At 43.3% G+C, this 20,971-nt stretch overlaps 2 protein-coding genes across 4 annotated transcripts in view; one reads left to right on the top strand and one right to left on the bottom strand.

Moving 5' to 3' along the window:
* Positions 1–16,125, top strand: part of zmat3 (zinc finger, matrin-type 3) — a 24,886-nt gene extending 8,761 nt beyond the window's left edge. Inside the window, exons 5-9 of one of the 2 annotated variants that reach the window (XM_086224210.1) lie at positions 2,061–2,803; positions 3,732–3,872; positions 4,614–4,780; positions 5,323–5,426; positions 5,958–16,125. In XM_086224210.1, the coding sequence (XP_086080336.1) occupies positions 2,061–2,803; positions 3,732–3,872; positions 4,614–4,780; positions 5,323–5,426; positions 5,958–6,166 (1,364 nt within the window). In that variant the 3' untranslated portion in view covers positions 6,167–16,125. Of the gene's footprint in view, positions 1–2,060; positions 2,804–3,731; positions 3,873–4,610; positions 4,781–5,322; positions 5,427–5,957 lie in introns of both variants that reach the window. The other variant, XM_086224211.1, reaches the window with a different exon arrangement.
* On the bottom strand, positions 14,891–20,971 carry LOC147249491 (E3 ubiquitin-protein ligase RNF14-like). 2 transcript variants are annotated; one of them, XM_086224212.1, is made up of 7 exons: positions 20,707–20,970; positions 19,571–19,701; positions 18,650–19,492; positions 18,365–18,443; positions 17,421–17,633; positions 17,021–17,193; positions 14,891–16,313 (listed from the first exon to the last, which is right to left on the bottom strand). In XM_086224212.1, exons 1-7 carry the CDS (start codon positions 20,858–20,860, stop codon positions 16,185–16,187), a joined length of 1,722 nt encoding a protein of 573 aa, XP_086080338.1. In that variant the 5' UTR covers positions 20,861–20,970; the 3' UTR covers positions 14,891–16,184. The 2 variants fall into 2 exon arrangements, with proteins under 2 accessions (XP_086080338.1, XP_086080339.1); XM_086224213.1 differs by lacking the exon at positions 14,891–16,313 and having other exon boundaries at positions 17,021–17,218; positions 20,707–20,971.

Genomic DNA, 20,971 nt, shown 5'->3' with positions numbered 1-20,971 from the left:
TTCTTTTGGCTCATAATGGTTTAAAGTAGAGAAAAATCCTCCTCTTTTACATGCAGTCAATGAACTGTGACATCCTCTTGTTTTGGTCTGTGGAAGAAGTTTGATGTGCTATTCGAGTTACTCCTCGTCGACCGCCGACTTATCGCTGACCCAGTCTGTGTTTATCACAAACAAATCACTGCTGCAACCCCTGGAGCCTGCAGAGAAAAAGCTCCCAGCCATGGCATATGCAAAAACTTTTATGTAGGACATGTAGAAGCACAAATAAATGCAAACGAGTAATGGAGCGTATATTTATTCATGTGAAACTGCTACACTGTTTAGGTTACGCTTCCTATACTGCTGAATCTGACAAAGGCAATCAGCTTGCAGTGCAGAGGATTTTAATAAGGTCAGTGCCTCTTCCAGCATAACTTTCTCCCGAGCTCAGCCTGGGTAGGTGACAGACAGGCATCAAGATAGACAGACAGACAAACAGAAAGACAGATGGACTGAGATCCATCAGCAGTCAGAAACAAAGACACTCCTAGTGTGTTATTTTGGGGACATGGATCACAGCCATTGGGCGTCCAACTGGATTCCAGATGAAAGCTTCCAGTGCAGTGAGTTTTAACACAGCTGTTGGCCTTTTACTGACCCCTAAACAATGCAAGTGCACGCGCACAAACACACACACACACACTCACCGACACGTTTGCTTAAGTCACTTGTGGGTTATGTACATAGACTGAAGATTCACCTCAACCACTATTTGCCAACCCTACCTACTGACCCAAACATCAGCATTCTACCAATCTGGAGATGTTTTCTGACGTACAGTCAGAGTGAGTCGTACAAACACACATGGACACACACCTTGATCTCATCTGAACCTCAAAGTAAGCTCTCACCCTAAAATTTAATTATGTGCACACTGGAGGCAGCCTTCAGTTTCCAACAGGGAGGCAAGTCCTCAGATTTATGTCCCCACAAACTAGGGGATAAAATAAAACTAACAAAGAAACTGAGAGATACTTATACACACACACACACACACACACACACACACACGCTCACCAATAGAGCATTAAAGTAGCAAAAATGAACACGTACACAAAAGCAGTGGCATTCAACAAATCATGATATTTCTTCCTGTTTTTCAGGCACACACACACACACACACACACACAGACTAGTCGAGTACTGTCACACTTCGGCTCTGATCTCTTCTGATCAGAGAGGCTTGAGGGTTTTATTGTCGAATGCGTGTGTGTGTGTGTGTGTGTGTAACATCCCATGTGCATGACTGCAGTGCTGCCGGCTCATCCTAATCTTTCTGATGCCCATTGGGGTGTGAAGCTCCTCAGTGTGAGAATGTGTTTCCATTCGGCCATCTCTTTACATCTCTTCTGCCTCAGGGCCTCAGCAAATACATGCTTTCTCATTCTCGTGTCTTTGTACATTAGTTATTCAGTTTTCACAGTCTTTTCTGAGTCTAACCCAGCAAAAATCCCATATACACCATATATGGATGTGTCCTGGGAAAATTAATATCTGTATTCAACCGTGAGCTGTGTAGCCCTTTATATTCCTTCCAAGGATTCAAGTATTGATTGTCAATAGGACCTGTCGGCTGAAGAAATGAAAGTAGTGCTAATCTGTATTCTCCGTTTTCTAACCCTGTGCACACAGATGTGCATTCAACCTCTGAAACCTCCTTAAATCTAGGCTGCCTTTACCTGAAGAAAGTATTCCTTGGACACACACACACACACACACACACACACACACACACACACACACACACACACACACACACACACACATGTCTGGATGTATCCCAAACTAGAAATATGCTCCAGAATTTTTCCATTAAGGTTTATGTAATATTTCTTATCCATATCTTATCAATGGATGAAATGGAAAAATAAGAAATCTTGGATCAGCTCTTAAATATGCCTTCATCCTCAGTGTCCCATGCAGCCGGGTAGTTTGCTGCTGACAGACAGATCAGATGAACAACACCAAAACGTAACCTTAATTGAAATAACAGGGTCATTGTGCCACCCCCTTCTTTCCAGGCCCAGAGACCATGTTGAAGCCTCCTCTCAGTCTCTTCAGCCATCCACAGCAGCCTTTCCAACACATGGACTCTCTGCACCAGCTGGGACCTCCACCAATGGTGCCTACGCAGCCCCTTGGCCCACCACCAATCACTCCTGCTCAGGCACTTGGGCCTCCAACCATGGCTCCCACCCAAACTCTAGGGCCCCCTCCCATCACTGCTACTCACACCTTAAGGCCTCCTCCCATTGGCCCTGCACACAGTTTAGGGCCTCCTCCAATGGTTGCAGCTCAGCCACTGGGGCCTCCACCAATGGCCCACACCTTGGGGCCCCCACCTGTAGACCACTCACAAGCAATGGTGCCTCCATCCATGGACCTCACACAACCATTGGGGCCTCCACCTCTGAGCCCTGCCCATGCACTGGTGCCACCACCTGTTGTGGCACCTGGAGCCAGCAGATTCTCCCTCCCTCCCAGTCCCCTTTCCTCCCCACTTGCTCCAGGCCCAGATACCTCACAGCTTCCTCCAAGGCCCCCAGGACCGGCCCTCATCCCAGCCCCAGTAACAGGTCTCATTCCTGGACCTGTCCCAGGTCAGGCAGCCCCAGCCAGCGAGCACCCCCAGGATGAGAGCTCCCCGCTTGGCAGGGAGGAGCAAGAGGACTCGCTGGGGCTGGAAGAACTGTGTAAACCTTTGTACTGTAAACTCTGCAACGTTACCCTCAACTCCGCTCAGCAGGCACAGGCTCACTACCAGGTCAGTTCAAGTAAACATACGCACATGTACAGGACATTCAGTACATAAACTATTAAAATACATATATTATTCAGGCCCCACTCTAGTCAGGATGTGTGTTCCTTCTTGTTGCTACAGCTGAATGTTTTGGCTTCGCTGTTTAGATCCCTCTTTCCCAACGACCGGGTCGTGACTCTCACGTGGGTCGCAGGAGATTCTTTTAGTTTGCCAAATATATTTGCAGAATTTTGTTTTTATGTTTATACCTGATTAAAACTGTGGAGCGTGTCTGTGTGCTGCCAATCACAGTTTTCAGCATAATTACATCAGATTTTGCACCCTGCAAAATGGATGTTTAGCTAATTGAAAATTCAAACAAACATCCAGGTAAAAACCACACAATAGCCTGCTAAATCCAGTAACATGCATCTATTTATTCTCATATATAAAGAATTTAATGTACGTAGTTTTAAAAATGTATGCACAAATTTGCTCTGCTCATGATTTATAGATAAGGCCTGCTGAACTGATTCACAACTGTTTTATCTTTTTAAAATGCGTTCCCCTGGAAACGCTGGTGTGGGATGATGTATGTGAAACATTGACGTTTTCATACTCGTTGACGTATGCTTTCTCTGTGCCTGGTGAGCTGAGGCCTTGGTTTGTGACATCATAAATAGTTTGGAAACCAATCCTGGTCCAATGGTCAGAATATCTTAAAAGTGAGTTTATGGTGAAGTCGAAGACTTCTTGTTCCCGGCAGTTAAAACCGATGTGTTAGACACTGGTGTAGTGATCTCAGCAGGCATTCAGCCAGAATGAGGTAATTCTAGTTTCTAGAAAAACTATATCAGACACAGAAAGAGTATTTTGGTACTCCTAACTCCAGGAGTTAATGGGATCTTCAAGATAACACAGAATCATCCTGTCTCCTCCTATATCTGTGTAGGGGAAGAACCACAGTAAAAAGTTGAGAAATTTCTACGCTGGCAGTCAGCAGCCACCGGCCATCAGGATTCCAGAAGCCCTGGAGGCGGCCGGCCAGACAGCCGTCAGCTCAGGATCCAACGACAGTGACGCAGGAAGGCAGGTCAGGAGCGAACATCAAGTCAGCACCAAGCCCCTGATTGATACGGTTGAGGGGGTGGGAGCTCTGCTGCTGAAGTAGACAATCTGCTGATAGAGGTTTTATCCCTCTGAGGAGGTGGGAGGGAACTGCACAGTCACTCTGCTTCATTTGTACCATTTTCATTTGCTCCATTTTCGTCTCTCGGAATCATTCTGGCTGCACTTGAAGCAAAATGAATACCACTTACCAAATAAAGCAGGAGTCTCTGTTAGTGTTCCTTCGCCGGTCGAGTCTACGAAAGTCAAGAAGAAACATGAAACAAGACAAGATGATGTGGAAATATATGGTAACGCTATAGAACACATAATTCATTAATAACAGTTAGTAAACCCTTATTTATACGCATGTATGATAAATTAGCTTTTCTTAAGCGTAATTAAACATTTATTAATGTGACCCTTATTAAGTTAAGAACATTTACCCCCTTGAGCAACATTCTACACGAACTTTTTCCATTTATCTTTGGTGTAACCTTTGCTGTTAACATAAACAACCCTTGCCAATGATTACTATGTACATGATGTTAATTAATGGAGCTACCAATTATATTCGCCATGATAAAAATCAGGGGGAGAAAAAAAATCCATTGTGCAAAGAATTCCCGTCTTCCTCCCTCGCAACCTAAACATCTCTTTGGTGTTGTTGTCACTGTTTTCTCCTCTCACCACAAAACACTGCGCTGCTTTGTTCCTGTGCCAGCAGGCGCTGTACAAGGGGGCCACCCGGGTCATCTTGGCCACAGAGAACGACTATTGTAAGCTGTGTGATGCCTCCTTCAGCTCGCTGTCAGTTGCACAGGCTCACTACCAGGGCAAGAACCACGCCAAGAAACTTCGCCTCGCAGAAGCTCAGCAGAACACCAATAACATGTAGGCCTACGGTGGTTCTCCTCTAGATGGAATGATGTACTGGTTTACTCGGTATGATTGAAAGTTGAATTTGAATTTTGTTTAACAGAACAGGTCTGCAGAGGACTCTTTAAAGATTTACCCAACAACCCCCCCCCCCACCCCTTTTGCAGGCACTTGGCAACAGTAGTAGGAGAAAAACTAAGCAACGGGGCTTTTTTATTTTTACCAAATTTTGTATCACAGACGCAAATCCTGAACACTCGGTCCAACATGGGTTGTCTTTTACTTGCTACCCAACAGTGCTGTTCTCATCTCATCTTGCCAAGCAGTTTTGTAAACAATGACTTTTTGTTTTTCATTAGTCTCCTTTACACAGCGGGATATTATGGCGCTGTTAAGCCCAGTCGTCTGTGTAAAAGTACACCAAGACAGAATGGAGGAACAGATTGTTGTGCCTCAGAGCCACCAGTGGCGACAGTCACAGCGTTGAATTAACTCGCATGTTCTTGCCACCGTTTGGATCGAATCAAAGTGACCGATTGAAGTCGTCTCTGTTTCAGGGAAGGCAGCAGCGAACCGAACCTCAGAAGAAACCGTAAAGATGGCAGCGAGTACAGGCTGGTGAAAAACCGCCGAAGCCCACAGCTTCCTGCCTCCATGCCAGGTGAGATGCAACTGCAGAGTCTGTGTTCGTTTTTCCTCTCCTATTCTTGTCCCCCCCGCCCTTTCATCGTTCATTTAATTTCCATTCAAATATCCCACATTTTAGCAGGATATTCAAGGGTCTTCAAACATTTTTGGCTCAGCTTTTTAGCGACGTCTTTCCCCAAGTTTGATTGCCGGTCCACCCTCCTGCTCATTTCCTCCCTTGTGAACAAATCACAGCAACTGACATCATTTCTTTGCCAAATGGTTCACAAAGGGAAAGATTTTCTGTGTTCGTTATGTTCTCATGGACAATAATATCTTTTTATAATTAAGGTTGTATAGAAAAATGAGGTGTTGCTCTCATTTTTCCAGAGAGAGGCGTTTTTTGTTTTTTGTTTTAGTTTGTCCATCAGTTTTGTCAGACAGGCTGAGCTCCATGTCCATGTCATCATTCCAGTTGCCATGACAGATAAGTAACTGGTAAAAATTAGCCACTACACATGGATCTTTAACTCTCCTTGTCTTGTGTCACCATCCCTCCCTCAAGGGCCTTACTACAATCCCAGACCGAGGCAGCGGATCCCCAGGGATTTAGCCATGTGCGTGACCCCCAGCGGACAGTTCTACTGCTCCATGTGCAACTGTGGAGCCGAACAGGAAACAGACTTCAGACAGCATCTAGAGAGCAAGCAGCACAAAGCTAAAGTGTCTGAGTTACGCTACCGCAACGAGATGGAGAACCTGGGCTACAGCTAAGAAGAGACACCCCCCCCACACACACACAGAGGAGGAGGGAAGGAGAAGAAGGAGACTAGATGACAAAGAGGTGGGACGGACGATGGAGAAACAGCGCAAGACCAAAGTGGGGAAGAGCAATTAGTTTTCAAGGCATTTTGTGTGAGAGGATTAGTGTCAAGATCTTGTTGCAATTCATTTGATAGAAGGATCTTAAATCCCAGAATTGAACCAAATTCTCTGCCTTATTTGGATGTAACAGGATTGGATCTGATGTTATTTTTGATGAAAATAGAACGTAATATCATTGGCACTTATCGAGATTACATTTGGAACTCCTTGCCTTTTTTTTTTCTTTTCTTTTTTTTTTCCCTTCTCAATTCTGATCCAGAATCCAGAATAAATGAATTTCAAGGAAGTCTTGAGCTTTTTCAGACTGGAGAGAGAAAAGTAGCCGACAACCACGCAGAGGGTTCAACCAGTGAGAGGCGGCACGCAACTCTGAGGAAAAACCTGTGGTTGTTGTGAAAGGACGGGAGACACGGAGGTAAACGCTTCATCGAAGACAAGGTTTTAGTCCCAAGACTTGCTCTTCAGTTCTTATGTGTGAATCAGCCATATTATGAGGGCCAGTTAGAGAGGACACATATTTATGAATTAAATAATAATGAGAAATAATAAATGTAATCAATTCCTGTGCACTATTTGCCGATTTGAAGATAAAGCACAAACAATGTCACCTGGTAGAAACAGTGTTACATGAATCTGTAAGCCTTAGCCGACCCTTGCCGGTGCTTTGGTGTGTATCAGGCTAAAGGCTACACGCTAGCTAGCCTTGTTTGTGCCTTTAGTAGGAATGAGGCGAGAGAGCTTTGGCTAGTCATGTAGCCAATCTAAAGATCTGATTTTTATATATATATATATATATATATATATATATATATATATTACAGTATATATACATATTGTTGTTTCTCCTCCTGTATTAAATCCACAAAAGTAATGTAAATATAGAATAGTTGTTAGTCTACCATGTAAATATTCGTCATCTATGGAGTGAATATCAGGAGTCTTGTACAAAGTGTGAACTGATTGAATGTCTACCTATCAACTCTAAATGTTAAAGGAACACGCCACTTTTTGTCGTGGGAATACTCTTCCCACCTCTGTGTTGGTTTGGGAGCTGAGACCCACAGCAAATGCTAGTTAGCTTAGCACAATGAATAGAAATGGTTGGGAATTGTTAGCATATTTCCATCGGAAGTCATCGAATAGATAGAGTTGAGAATCTCTGTTTTTCTCCTGAGGTGATCCTCCCCAAACAAAGTCAGCAACGATAAGTAGAAGCAGTTGCTTTTGTAGTCATTACAGTTAATTCTTTAAGGCCAAATTTACTGAACGATGAGGTGCTGCATCAAAAAAGTTTGCGGACAGTGACAGTGGCCTAGCAAAATAAAGGCGAATCTCCTTTAATTTGCAGAACTTGTCCATATATATATTTATATTCATGTGGTTTAGTTTTTGTTGTTGTTGTTGGTTGTTTTTTTTTACAATTGTTCACAAATTAAGAGACCCCTTCAATAAAACCTCCCATTTTTGGTGTGTAGCTTGCTACTAGCTAGCTAGCTCGGATCTTGCTTCACGTAGTGAGGATGGCTTTCAAAAAGCATGCAAAAAACAGGAAGAGCTAGAGATGCCTACTGAAAAAGAAGTAAACCAAAGGCCAAAAAGGTTTTTGGTAAACCAGACTTCTACCTTCTGACGGCATGCGCAGAGTCTGAAATGGCTCTGGGGAAGATGGCCAATAAGTGTATTTCCCAAAAAGTTGGTGTGTTCCTTTAATGTGTGAATTTCATTGTCGGGCCTCCATACCACCTTGTTAGCTGGTAAAATACCATTAGTGTGTAGCTAAATGTCGCCAGGCTAATCAGTGTGATTGGTCACAAGAACCACACGCTAAAATCTGACCTGACAGACAACCACCAGGGAACTGTGAGAAAGTGGGAAATTCACTGTGCAGCAGAAAGAAAGAAAGAAAGAAAGAAAGATTTTGCTTCAAACTTCTTACTGGAAGGCAAATTGCAAATGTGCAGAGCTTGTGGATGTTTGTGAGTTCTGAGACGCATCATTTTATTCTCCTAATCAATTTCTGTTCCCAGAAGGGATGCAGCCAGGTTTTACTGCAGCGTGAAACAGCCCCAGACGAGTAACATGGATTATGTCTGGATTTGCAGACAGACCAGATTTTGTTGTTGTTGTTTTTTCACCCCATTTGACCCAAGCTAAGCTGTCTTCCAGTGTTTTGTTTTGTCCATCCTGGAAAGATCAGTTATGTAATTTGCTTTTTTTTTTTTTTCCCCTTTTCTTTTTTTTATGTGATTTCCTGTTAGAGATGAGCTGATAAGTGCAATCACAAGACATCTGGAGTTCTACAATTGACTAAGAGCCTGCACTGTTTAATGATTAATCTTTAATGATGGCAATGATCTGACATGTTGAACATCATCATTTCAGACCAAAAAAAAAACCCTTTGTCCTCTCAACCAGTTTTTAAAGATGGAGGATCCCTCAAGCCTCGTTTTTTTATCGTGATCTTATGGACATTTTAGCACGTTACACCCCATTGCACTTGATTTTGTTTCACAGACTGAACGATTCCTCATGTGTTTGACTGACCCACTTCTTTCCCACACTGTCCACTTCCATGCCACTTTAAATGAGCGTTTTCAGTCCTTCAGTGCACGGGCGCGCGCACACACACACACACACACACACACACACTCACACACACACTCCTGCATTCGTCACATATATAGATGTGTTGAAAAGTGAAACATAAGCGGCCAGTTGGTTTTAGTTAGCTGTGGGGAGAGGCAGCTGTTCACATCTTATCTCTGGAGCATTGATACACACCTGATCACACACACACACACACATATAGACACACAGACACTTAAATTGTTAGGATAAGTAATTTGATGTTTAGTGATCTGAACAAGACAGCGAGGGACAAATCGCTAAAATACTGGGGTGTGTGATGAGCCGGATCCGCTCGATTTAAAAAAGAACAAAGAAGAACTCATGAAAGCGAAGCCGAGACACAGCCGGTCGAGATCTTCTCTGAATTTAGCAGTCAAGTCTGTTAATAGATTTTCTCCCTAGAAATAGCTTTGTCTTGCATGAAAGCTCCGGTATCATACGCTCTGATTATGTTGACAGGCTCATGGATTCAAAACCAGAGTCACGCATGAATGAACTAATAAACAGTGGAGGAAAGGAGGAGATAGAAGGCGTCTGAAGGAGCGGTTTTAAGACCGCCGTTCTCAGCGTTTCAGTCTTTTTTACTCTTTAAATCCAAGCGTTATCTGCTCGAGAGCCCTCATCACATGTCATGGAATCAAAGATCAAGCTCTTACTTTCATCTATTTTGAATTATACAAACTCCTGCTGAAGTCCCAGGTTTAGTATGTTACTGGATTTGGTCCGTAGAACATTTTTAATGAGTATAAAATCAATAAAGCAAATTGTGTGGACCCGTCTGGTAGAGCAGGGGTTCTCAGCCTTTTCCACTTCAAGGACCACCTATCCATACTTTTAGATGAATAAAAGCATTATTTTGGAAAATGTATTCAATTCTAATCTCTTAATCTGTGTGAAGTGTATTAATGAAAGAGCTGAGCGTCTTGTCTCAAATTGCTGCTTCAGTTTGGAAAGTTTTAGTGCCTCATTTGAGAGAAATATAAACTGTTCTGGTGTAATAATAATGCCAACGTTGTTGTTTTGCTTCAGGAACGTTTCCATTATTCAGCTTTACCTTATCGGTTAGCCTGCGGCACTGAGTGTCTCAAAGTGAATTTTACAGAGCTAAGAATTTATTGTTGAATTAAAAAAAACAACCTCAAAACGTTATATTTCCATCATGGTTTTTTCTTTTAGATTAATATTCCACTTCCTCGAGCTTCTCTTCTACCCGCTACCCAGTAGATAAGGAACTCTATGGTAAAGGAATCCCTTGTGAAACCTTTTCTCCCTGTCGTCGTGCTCACATGTTGCATTGTCCTGTTTTTGTTAAACTGCACCACCATTTTTTTCAGAGGAAAAAAAAAACCGAAGCAAAAAACAATTCCGTTCATCCTTCACCGCGTCCGTTGCTCCGCTACTCTAAACCAGGAGTTTCGACGTCTCAGTTGTCGGTGCAGCATTTTTAGATTGGTTTTATGTAGTGAGCTCTGGTTCCACGTGACGACTCACAAAAGAACATGTACATGATGTACTAATGGTCGAGCCAAAGACTTTGCCTCCTTTGCATGAGCTTGAATAAGAGATTCTGTCTCCAAGGTGGTTTAATATCCCCTGACAGGGAAGTTATGTTCGCATCTGCTGGTTTGTTGGTGGAAGCCTTGTTGTCAACAAGAATACACAAAAACTACCGGGCTGACCATCATGAGACTTGTGGGCAGGGTGCAGCATGGGCCAAAGAAGAACACATTGACTTTTGAGGCAAATCTGCACATTTTAATTCATTTCTCAGGAAAAAAAAAAAAATTACACTGACCTTTTCTTTTGAGGTTTGTGGTCTCTGAGTGCCCTGTTCGAACTGTTTCCATAGCGATTACTGGAATCAGATATCAGATAGACTGATAAGATTATGAAATCTTGAAAACTCTGATTAAATCGAGTAGAGCTGCCTGTACTGATCTGCTGTAACTCGTGTATTTAAATGGCTGTGACTTGCCAAACTAGCGGTGAAGTACTCTGACGATGTTGCGGTGAAACACCGGCTTGAGGAGAGGGGAAAAAAAAATCATGAAAACACTGTGCTCAATCTAAGCAGGGCAATGAACCTCAAGTTAGTTCTAATTTGTTCATGAATTCCATGAGTTGCACATTTACTCCGACTCTGTTCAGCAGCCGTTGTCACATGATGCTACTGCAGGGCAAACGCAGGTGAGACTATTAATTATGGCCCTGTTCCATTCAGGCAGGCCGGGGCTCTGGCGCTGTCCGTGCCTCCTCATTAGATTGCTGCGATGCACTAAATAGAAGAGGACCGTAATTAATTTGACCATTTACTCCTTCTAACACGTGTCCAAAACGGCTGCTGATAAAGGGGTCTGTTCAGTGGGTTTTAATGACATTAATGATTAGAAGAAGAAGAAGAAAAAAAAAAAGTTCTTTAGTTGCTGTTTACTCTGTTAAACTGTCCTGAATACCTGAGGTACTGTTTCTGGTTTGGTTTTAACTGTGTTTACTTTACAACTAGAACGGTTGGTAGCGAAAATATACGTATAGTTATTGGTTTACCTGTTATTATTAACCAATGATGTTATCCGACTGCTGGTATGTATCAGCATCATAAGTTAGAAGTTGCTTCAGTGCTTTGTTGTAAATGACAGAGTTCAGTGTTACATAATGCACCGTACGAACTGTCGGGGTTATTTTGTGCATGTCGTACTTGATAACTGTGGAAATGTTTCTTCTTTAACGTCAGAATGCGACGGTGGGCGTGATGTTTGAGAACGTTTTCTTTTTCTGAGGCTGGAACTGTGTGGGATCTATTGGCATTGGGAGAGAATCTCGATTTTGCACTGAGTATGAAGGAAAAAAAAAAAGACACTGGGTGTTTATATTGAAAATGATATGTTTGTTTAAGAGAAGATTATGCCGCCATTTTTATTATTTGCCTCTGGATTATTTATAGCCAAATGTTTACAAGAAGAGAAGATGAAGCTGTTCTGGGTGTGTGTCATTAACTAACTGTGTGTTTATCCATGTGTTGGACTGATCAGACCAGGGCAGGTGGGCACCGTGAGGTCGAAATGAGAACAGAAAAAAATCCACCCCATAACCTGAACAAATAGGTCTGGCACCCAACCACTGCAGCGAATCAGACGCCACTGGTCTGTTTGGAGCTGAAATGAAATTTTTGTTGTCTGCTCCACCTTACAAAAAGCATCTAAATCATCTATTTTTTAAAGTGTCATTTCATCCAAAAAGTGCTTTGTTTTAGGAATTTTCTTTTTGCTTTTCAAGTGCTTTCAGACCGAGTTAACTCCACTAACAGAAGTTGATTCATCCTGTTTCCATTGCAAGGAGGCGAGGAATTGCCCTTCGCTTTTCTTTTCTTTTTTCCTCGGGTGCATCATGTTCAGTGCACTATGGAGAAGTGATTAGCGTTGACAAAACAGCACCAGAGTTGCATCTCCCGTGTCGCACGAGCAGCGTGAAGGACATCGACGGTGTTTTTGTCCGATTTTATTTTGTTCCAGTTTGTTTTTCAAACTAAACGCTGGCTGAAGGCTGCAGCGCCGCTTCAACACAGCTTGAATTTAACAGAAGAAGGTGACGAGATTTCATTCCCCCACGTTGATAGCGGCGCGGGTTTTTGTTTTATGTTTTTAATGGGAAACACTGGAAGCCAGCAGCAAATAATGGCCTTCCCCCAAGTTTTGTCTTCCAATCAATGCCGATTGGAGCCGAGCTGATAAACACCCGAGTCTACTGCAGGGTCATGTGACGTGGGAAGCTGAACACTGATGTTACTGTTTTTTTGTTGTTGTTGTTGTTTTTTTACTATTTGGAATCAGGCTAAATAGGTGTCTGAAGTTAAAATTTTTATTTTTTTTCTCTCCTGCTTTACTTAGTGACACCAGAATGCAAGCGAGATCAATTTAAATTTGAATGTGTTTGGCTGGAGCTGTTAGTGTGAGTGTGTGTGCAGTGTTGTAAGCTTCCAAGGGGGCGGGAGACTATATTTTTGGGGTAATGTACTGTAACATTAGCAAACCCCCGTTGATGGTTATGTTTGCCTCACATAAAAGCCCACCTACCCTGGTCGACAGTCTGTCTTGTATGATAGAATTCAGGACCCCACCCCGCATCCCTCAAAGCTTGGGGGCCCCAAACCCTCCCTTGCAGTATCCCTGCAGAACAACACTCTGCAAGGACCTCAGCACACTTCCAGTGCCTCTGAACAATGTTGCCAATACACCACTGACTGAATGGATGATTGAGATTCTGATTCCTGAGGCTGTGTGTGTGTGTGTGTGTGTGTGTGTGTGTGTGTGTGTGTGTGTGTGTGTTTTCTGACAGATGAATAAACATGCAGATGATATTAATAACCGAGCAGAGTTGATGATCATTAAGGCTAATGTGTGTCTTCTGTGCTCCGACGCTGCTCTGACTGCTTCAGGGGGAAAAACATACTGTGAGCTGATGCTGTTATTAGCTCACAGGGAGGGAGACACTCTCCATCGCCTAGATTCTACTGCACTGATCGCCAGGTTTCACTCAGTATTCTCCCTGTACTTCTACCATGAATACTGCTTTTGCCTCTCATCGTTTCTGTGATTTTTTCCGTCAGCAGAAGAGCTAAAATTTATGAACAAATTGCCTGAAATATAATATACTGGCCCTAAATCTTGGATGTGGTGTACCACTGCACAACATTTAGTTTTCAATCCTGCTGGTACTGATTACTCAGTGCTGCTTTCTAATTAATGTCGACACTAATTGTGTAATTAGTAAGTCACAACAAGTGACAACGAGATGACACATACGCGTGCGTCTGCTGGGCGAGGGGCAAAACGTAGACTCATTTTGTTGGGATGCATCTGCCTCAGCCTCCTATTCTCACGTGGGGCTTGTTTTTAGGTGACAGTAGTGACAGTAGTGGGCAGGAGCTGCTGTGTTTGTGGCTTTTCTGTCCATCTGCCAAATTCCCATTTTTAGAGATTAAAAATAAGTCTTGTAATAGCGGACACATCTGAAAAGGATCTGTTGTTAACACTGACTTTTGATGCAGCAGGTTCTCTGCTGAACGCCTCCAGCTGACCCACGAGGAGAGAAACGCTGCCCTGGGAGTTAATGTACTGTACTCCCGTTCATTATGAGGGCAACAAAAACACACCTGAGAGAACATTGCACAGCTTTGATTAGAGGAAACATATTGTTCCTCCTGGAAACTGCTGGAGAACGTTGCAGGGACTGAACACGCCTCAGGAGTACTGACATTATTTGGACAATTCAAAATGCACCTTTATTGGAGCTAGCTACAATATAACTATATATATACAGTATATATATATATGTGTGTGTGTGTGTGAAACGTTTTCCAATATTATTGATATTAGTTTTGCTGTGGTCTCTCATTATTGTTCTAAACAATCTGTAACACTGAGTCTAGTCACTGAAATGTGAAAAATAAGAAAATAGCAGTATTATCTTAACTGGCTGGAGGAAATTTAACAGTTAAGGCAGATTTTGCCAATTCTGCCCCTGAGCAGTCTGTGGAGTGTGAGTGAACTGGAGGAGAACTACTTTGACCTGGAGAACTCTAAAGAAAAAAAAGACCATTCAGGGTTTCCCCCGTCCCTGCCTTACATCTGGCGGGATTCTGCTCACGTGTATCATTCTCCAAACCCTGAGAGAAAACTGGGGTTAGTCAAGACAAACATTTGTTTTGTGTTTTGATATTGATGAGAAACTGGATCTTTTTTCCTGAAAGACACACACACACACACACGTCACACACTACTATCTCATATCTTAAAACAGGCCTAAACTTTCCAAGATATTGAAACCCACACCGGTCCTCACAAAGATAGAAGTGCCCCACACCGGTCCTCACAAAGATAGAAGTGCACACATAAACCCAGAGAGAGAGAGAGAGAGAAGTCCAGTATTTCTTGGCTTGGTATGAGAGACAGCTGTAGATTTCCGATCATGTATCGGACCGCCTGGGGACATGCAAGCCTGCTCTTTGTTTCACTGTTTAGACAGAGCAGTGCAGGAAGGCAGCGAGCCGTCTCAAAAACAGGAACTCATTCAGGGAATAAATGCAAAATGCCCAATAACTACCTGCCCGCTGACCTTTGAAGGGAATGAAAATCTGTGCGCTGTGTGTTTCTACAGTAAAGTGGCTGGATAGGATCGAGGCCAGGGGGAGACTAATGATTTCCCAGAAGTCAAACAGTAAAACGGAAGATTGTGTAAGATCTAAATTAAAATGACTAAGGGAAGGAGCATCTAACGAAAATAAGGACAGAACCCTTGTGGTTGCCGTGAAGTTTATTAAAAGTAATACACTTCTACAATATTATGGAGCTTTTCATTTCCCTTTTTTTTTGGGGGGGGGGGTCTTAAAGCTTAAAATGACATCAATGTTATTGAGGAAGAAGTGCTGTTGTGATTCATTGAGTGCTGTAAGATAGGAAGTTGAAAGGATTATCAAAAATACTCCCCCGATACCCTCATCATTCCTGGAAAGGAAACGTGGCTCCACTTGACCTCAAAACAGGCAGAGCATTTTCTCTGAAGGACGATCGCCATCTGCATTCCAGACTTGCATGTCACCTGACAGCTTTGTGCGTTAAAAAGACAATTAAACCCTGAATTATGTTTCTTGATGTGTAAACAAATAAATCTCTTCTGGAGTCGCTCGAACCAAAACCCAGTGTGTGGGCAGTCTTGTGCTCTAGCTCCCTCTAGTGGGTCACTACACATTAGGATAGAGATTCGTGAATGAATGTTCAGCAACGGCAAAAATATCTGTTGAAAATTTTTTTCGGTGTTTTAATTCAAATTATAAGGATTTTACTTAATACTTCACTAGAAAGTGTATTTTTGCCTTTGAAGTACTCAGAGTACTCAACAGTTGTCTTGAGCTCAAAAAGACAGTTTCCCTGCTGTATTACTTCATTTAATACAGGAAGAGACACCAGGTACATTTAGCTTAAGGCTTATGGGGACAAAATTCACTTCTTGGGTGACTTAGTGCTTTAAAATAATGCATAAATGTATTCCTGCGAAGACACTGTTTGCCAGGAAAATGAGGTATCATTTCAACTATATTATTCTAGTACCAACAGTTTCTCACTCTTTTGAAATGACAGTTGTTTAGCAACATGCAACATGTTTTTACCTCTTTTGAGAAGAGAGGGGAAAAAAAAGACAAAAACTGGATGCAAACAGATAAATTGAAATAAATAAGTAGTACACCAATAATGTGTTGTGTCCATTCATGGGGGGTGGTAGCCTACTAGTAGCCAGGGCAGGAACTCTCACTAAAATGTGACACTCCAGTGTTGGGGGGCACTTTGGCCAGGCAGGCCCAGCAGAACAGCCGCCTGCACTGAGAGCAAGTCATCATGTTACAGCCTCCGTTTTTCTGCAGAGGAAATCAAAACACACATTAGAAAAACACAGAGAAGCGTGACGGAACCCAGCCGCTTCGTCCGGTGAGCCCGATGACGTCATCAGGACCACATCCTCTGCGTGGAGCAGTGACGCAGTCCTCAGACCAGCGTGTGAAGTGAAAAATAGTTGCATGTTAATTTAGTCTGGAATTTTAAACGAGGGAGAAGAAGAAGAAGAAGAAGAAGAGGAGGAGCAAGGCGGATCTGGACATTTTGTTTCAACCCTTGTAAAACCACGTCAAAAATATATCACATCATGTTCACAGGGTTCACATTTCTAAAAACAAATTTGAAACCGTGTTCATTTTGATGACTGCTCGTTCTCTAAAAGTCTGAGAAATTCATGTCAAAACTTACCAACGTACATTGAAATTAAATAACTTGGGGCCAAATGGTTTCGTAGAGCACAAACACAGATTCAATTTTAACTACAACCTCTAATAAGCTATTTGCTCGGAAGAATTCCAGGATTTTCCCTAAAACTTCTTGCTTTATTTGTTCTTTCCAGGTCTTTCACGATTGCATGGAGCCTGTATTTATTAGGGTATTTTGTGTGCGTCTTAATACGTGTTTGGAGGGGATCTCAGTGCAAAGTCAATGTACCAGGACCTTTACAGACACACACCTGTGTGTTGTGAGGGCATGTGCTGGATATGTATGCATAAAGGTGAAGATGTACCTGTATCCTGCTGAAGCAGTGGGGACAGGTTTTGCTGTTTTGATTAATCCAGTTCTGGCTCAGACAATCCGCCACAGAGGACAACAGAGCTCCGGCACCATACCTGCACTTCAGCAGGCGGCGCCTCTCCTTGCTACCCTGGGTGTAGTCCTCCCACAGGGCCATGATACCCTCTGAGACACACACAGCAACACAACACTGCAGCAGACACGCAGGAACACACACAAACTGACCTTTCAGTCCAGAAATGTTACCCCAAATCCTGAATATATTTACAATTTTGAGGCATAAAATTTGGTTTACTGCTGCCACACAGTCACAACTATGTTTCTTAAATGGATGACTTATAAGATGTATGTATGCTTCTTATAGAATGTCACACAAACACACACACACACACCTTTTGATTTGGGCAGGTCAGCGTGAGCTTGCTGTGAGTCTTCTTCAGTCCGCTCTGTCTCACTCTTCCCCGCCTGGCAGTCCTCTGCTCCGTGGTTTGCTTTTTTGCAAGTGACACAAAAGGCAAAGCGACACACAGAGCACAGCGCCACCCTGCTGGCCTTGTCCAGAATCACAGCAGATGCACAGGAGGGACGAGGACAGTACACCACGTCTGAGAAGAGGCGGAGGAGGAGAAAGTCAGTGAAGACGAGGCTTCTGGTTGACTGAGTTTTTGTCTTTTGCGAGCTGTCCTCAGCTGAAAAGCCCCATGAAGTACAGAAGGTAAAACTGGCAATTATAAAATTAGATTTGATTCTTTAAACAGTATTGAATTATTTACTTCATTCATGGTTGAGTGTGATCATGTGACTGGTGAACTGAATGTCTTTGGATTGTAACATTTTTTGTGTGAGTGTGTTTTTGGTGAGCGTTTGTCAATCTTTGGTTGATTTTATGATGGTGCTCGTGAGAGGAGCTTCTGTTTTATTATCTGTTAATTTTGATCAAATTCAGATTTAATATTCATGAAACAGAAAACCTGATAACAAAAGTTTTATCATGAAAATTAAAGAAAAAATAAATTAAAAATCCCTGTCAAAATTTACCAACATATATTTTACTAAATTTAGTGGCAAACACTGTGTTTGATACACAATTAACAGATACTGGAGTAAGTCAATATCAACCCGAACAGATTCTTCTGAGGAGATGTAAGCTTCTAATATTCAGGTAAATGTCAAGGACAGATAAGTGATTTTGAAATTTTATAGTGTTATTAGTTCTTAAAAAACTTCTCCAGGCCTGGAAATCAATCCAATTCCAGGATTCTCCAGGTTGTTTCATGACTGTATAAACCCTGTGTTAGGAGTGTGGATAAGCTGCAGGAATATGAGGGAAGCCCACCAGGCATTAAGTCCAGAGACGACTGGAGGAGGAGACGGTCGTAGCGGCTGAACAGCTCTTCCCCTACGAGACTCTTCACCTGCCAAGGAGGAGAAATCAAAGACGGAAGAAGAGGAGAGTGAAAATATTACAAAAGTCCAGATCCAGGTATTTATTTTGTCAGTATATACTCCAGCAATTGTTTATGGATACTTTGGTGTTACTGCAGTATGTTAATCTAATGTTCATTCCAGCTTCCCAAACCATAAAACACCCAGCAGCAGAGGTCAGTGGTGGGTACTGTACTTGTGCAGGTGTGGGGAAGGCTGAGCAGTCAGCGTGAGGACAGGTAACACCCCAGACGTTCCCTTCTGTAATCTGGAGCTTACAGAACTCAGCCAGACAGGCCCGGCAGAAGACGTGACCGCACTCATCCAGCTGCACGCACTCCGAACCGAGCCAGCATGTGTAACACACGCTGCAGTCGAAAACTGTGCTGGCAAAAACTTTCTGTTTGTGCGCTGCGTCGTAGATCAAGAGTTGAGACAGGAGGGCTTGCACTGGGGTTAAAGAGAGGCCGGAGAAGGTTTGGTTCTTTGTTGAGAGGGACTGTGAGGCGTGGGCTGCTAGAGAGGTACACTCATATTCTGCACCTCCTTCTACTTCTCCAGCAAGTGGGACTTGGGAAGACAATGGGGGGACAGAAAGTTCTTCATTCTCCAATTCATTTTGTAAATGGTTTTGTCTGATTTGATCAGACTGGGTAACTGGAAGACGCTCCCTCTTAGCCGACTGATCTGGAGGATCATTCTGGCGTTCCACCTTAAGGATCTCTTCCTGGTCACAGTCCTGTGCAGAGGAGGTCAATTGATCTGGGTCACCCTCTTCTGGGTCTATCACCTCAGCTCCCTGAGAGCCATCATCCACCCATTCTGTGTCGCATCCTGACACCAGCATGCCATGGCCGATGCTCGATGCCGAGAGAGAAGCTTGATTGCCTCCGTGATCATCAGATGAGAGCTCCAGCAGAGACGCAATGTCCAGGAATCTGAGAGCATCTTCTTTCAGGAACTGTACCCAAGAGAAGAGAACCACAGCGCCCCCGGAGGCCTGGTAGAGCTGAATTAAATGAGCCTGCAGTGCAGTGAGCTGTGGAGATGAAGGGAGAACATGAATATCAACATCTGTGTACATTTCCAGTTGACCCACATGACTTGTAGACATGACCTGCTTGTGTGTCAGCCAGATGCAGGTGAGAGTGAAGGAGGGCGGGGAGGAGGAAGGATAGTCCTCAGGGAGTACGAAGGTCAGAAGGAGCGGAGGGAGGAACGTTATCTCATCGTGCCTCAGCGTTTCCCCTGAAGAATCAAACATCGCACATAAGTCAGCTTTGTTTAAGTTCAGACATGCCACCATTTTTAAAATCAGGTGAACTTAAAGTCATGTATTAGCATTGTTTTAGTAACATGCTTTCAAATTAGGCGGCACGGTGGTGCAGTGGTCAGCACTGTCGCCTCACAGCAAGAAGGTTCCTGATTCCAGCCCCAGCTCCAGCACGGGGTCTTTCTGTGTGAGTCTGCATGTTCTCCCTGTTCCTGTGTGGGTTCTCTCTGGTACTCCAGCTCCCTCCCACAGTCCAAAGACATCAAGAGGGGACGAGGCTGATTGATACTCTAAATTGACTGTAGGCGTGACTGTGAGAGCCAATAGTTGTTTGTATATACTGTATGTGTCGGCCCCTGTTGGACTGGCGACCCCAACCCCGCCATTCGCCCGAAGGCTGCTTGGATCGGCTCCAGCCCCTCCCCCTCCAACCCTTCACAGGATAAGCAGAATAAAATGGATGGATGGATTTTCAAATTACAGGTTCACCTGGCAGAAGTAGTACACAGTTACAGTACTTAAGTCAAAGCGGTAAAATAGTATTCTGGTAGAAGTCATCCAGTCAAAACATAGATGTTCATGCCAATACTGAGATAACTAAGTACATATTATACACAATGGTGGTGTATTCCAGTACTTGGGAGTGTCCAGTCCTTGAGGCACTGACCTGAAAATTATGTATTAGAGGGGCGTGTCCTACTTGTACTGCGACAATTATGTTCTCTCGGAGTTGGCAGCCTCCAAATGTGAATGTAGACATAAGGGTTTAGACATGTTTCTACGCCAAAAAAAATCTGTCTAAGCATCTGATGTTTTCAGATAAATGAACTCAAAGAGACCTTAAATACGCCTAAGATGTAAATTCCAAAGTAAGTACAGATACTTAAGTATATAAGTACACTACCTTCTACTTAGTCATACTTTCAACAACTCGCCAGTGCAAAATAGTATCAGACTACATCAAGTGTTGTTGTGTTTACCTTCTCTCAGAGCCACCGTGAAGCCAGCGGGGAGCTCGGAAGTCACTCGTACTTCTCCGGCACACTTCGATTCATGCCGAACGAACTCCTCCGAACCCAGAATGCTAGAGAGGGCGAGCAGTTCGTCTTCCTGCTCCTCCAAGTCCACATTCATCCCTCCGTTCTGGGGAAAAGATCACTTCCTAAACTTCCTCTCCTCTCAAGTGCTCGTTGGAAACGCGTGTGTTTCTGTTTATTTCTGTTTGTTCCCTGGCGAGGCGGCTCT

Source organism: Aulostomus chinensis, chromosome 14, assembly GCF_037954235.1.
Source record: "Aulostomus chinensis isolate RoL2024-O1b breed Wild chromosome 14, RoL_Achi_v1.0, whole genome shotgun sequence".
Taxonomy (NCBI): domain Eukaryota; kingdom Metazoa; phylum Chordata; class Actinopteri; order Syngnathiformes; family Aulostomidae; genus Aulostomus; species Aulostomus chinensis.
The sequence above is the reverse complement of the archived record's forward strand: the minus strand, read 5'-3'. Positions and strand labels throughout refer to the sequence as shown.

What these genes read in the sequence shown, in the direction of transcription:
- LOC147249491 (XM_086224212.1), bottom strand. Translation starts at nt 20,860, where the DNA reads ATGAATGTGGACTTGGAGGAGCAGGAAGACGAACTGCTCGCCCTCTCT. An exon ending in CCTTCCCCACACCTGCACAA is followed by an intron (nt 18,444 to 18,649) that starts GTACAGTACCCA and finishes CCTCCTTGGCAG; the next exon opens with GTGAAGAGTCTCGTAGGGGA. An exon ending in ACTGCTTCAGCAGGATACAG is followed by an intron (nt 16,314 to 17,020) that starts GTACATCTTCAC and finishes TTTCCTCTGCAG; the next exon opens with AAAAACGGAGGCTGTAACAT.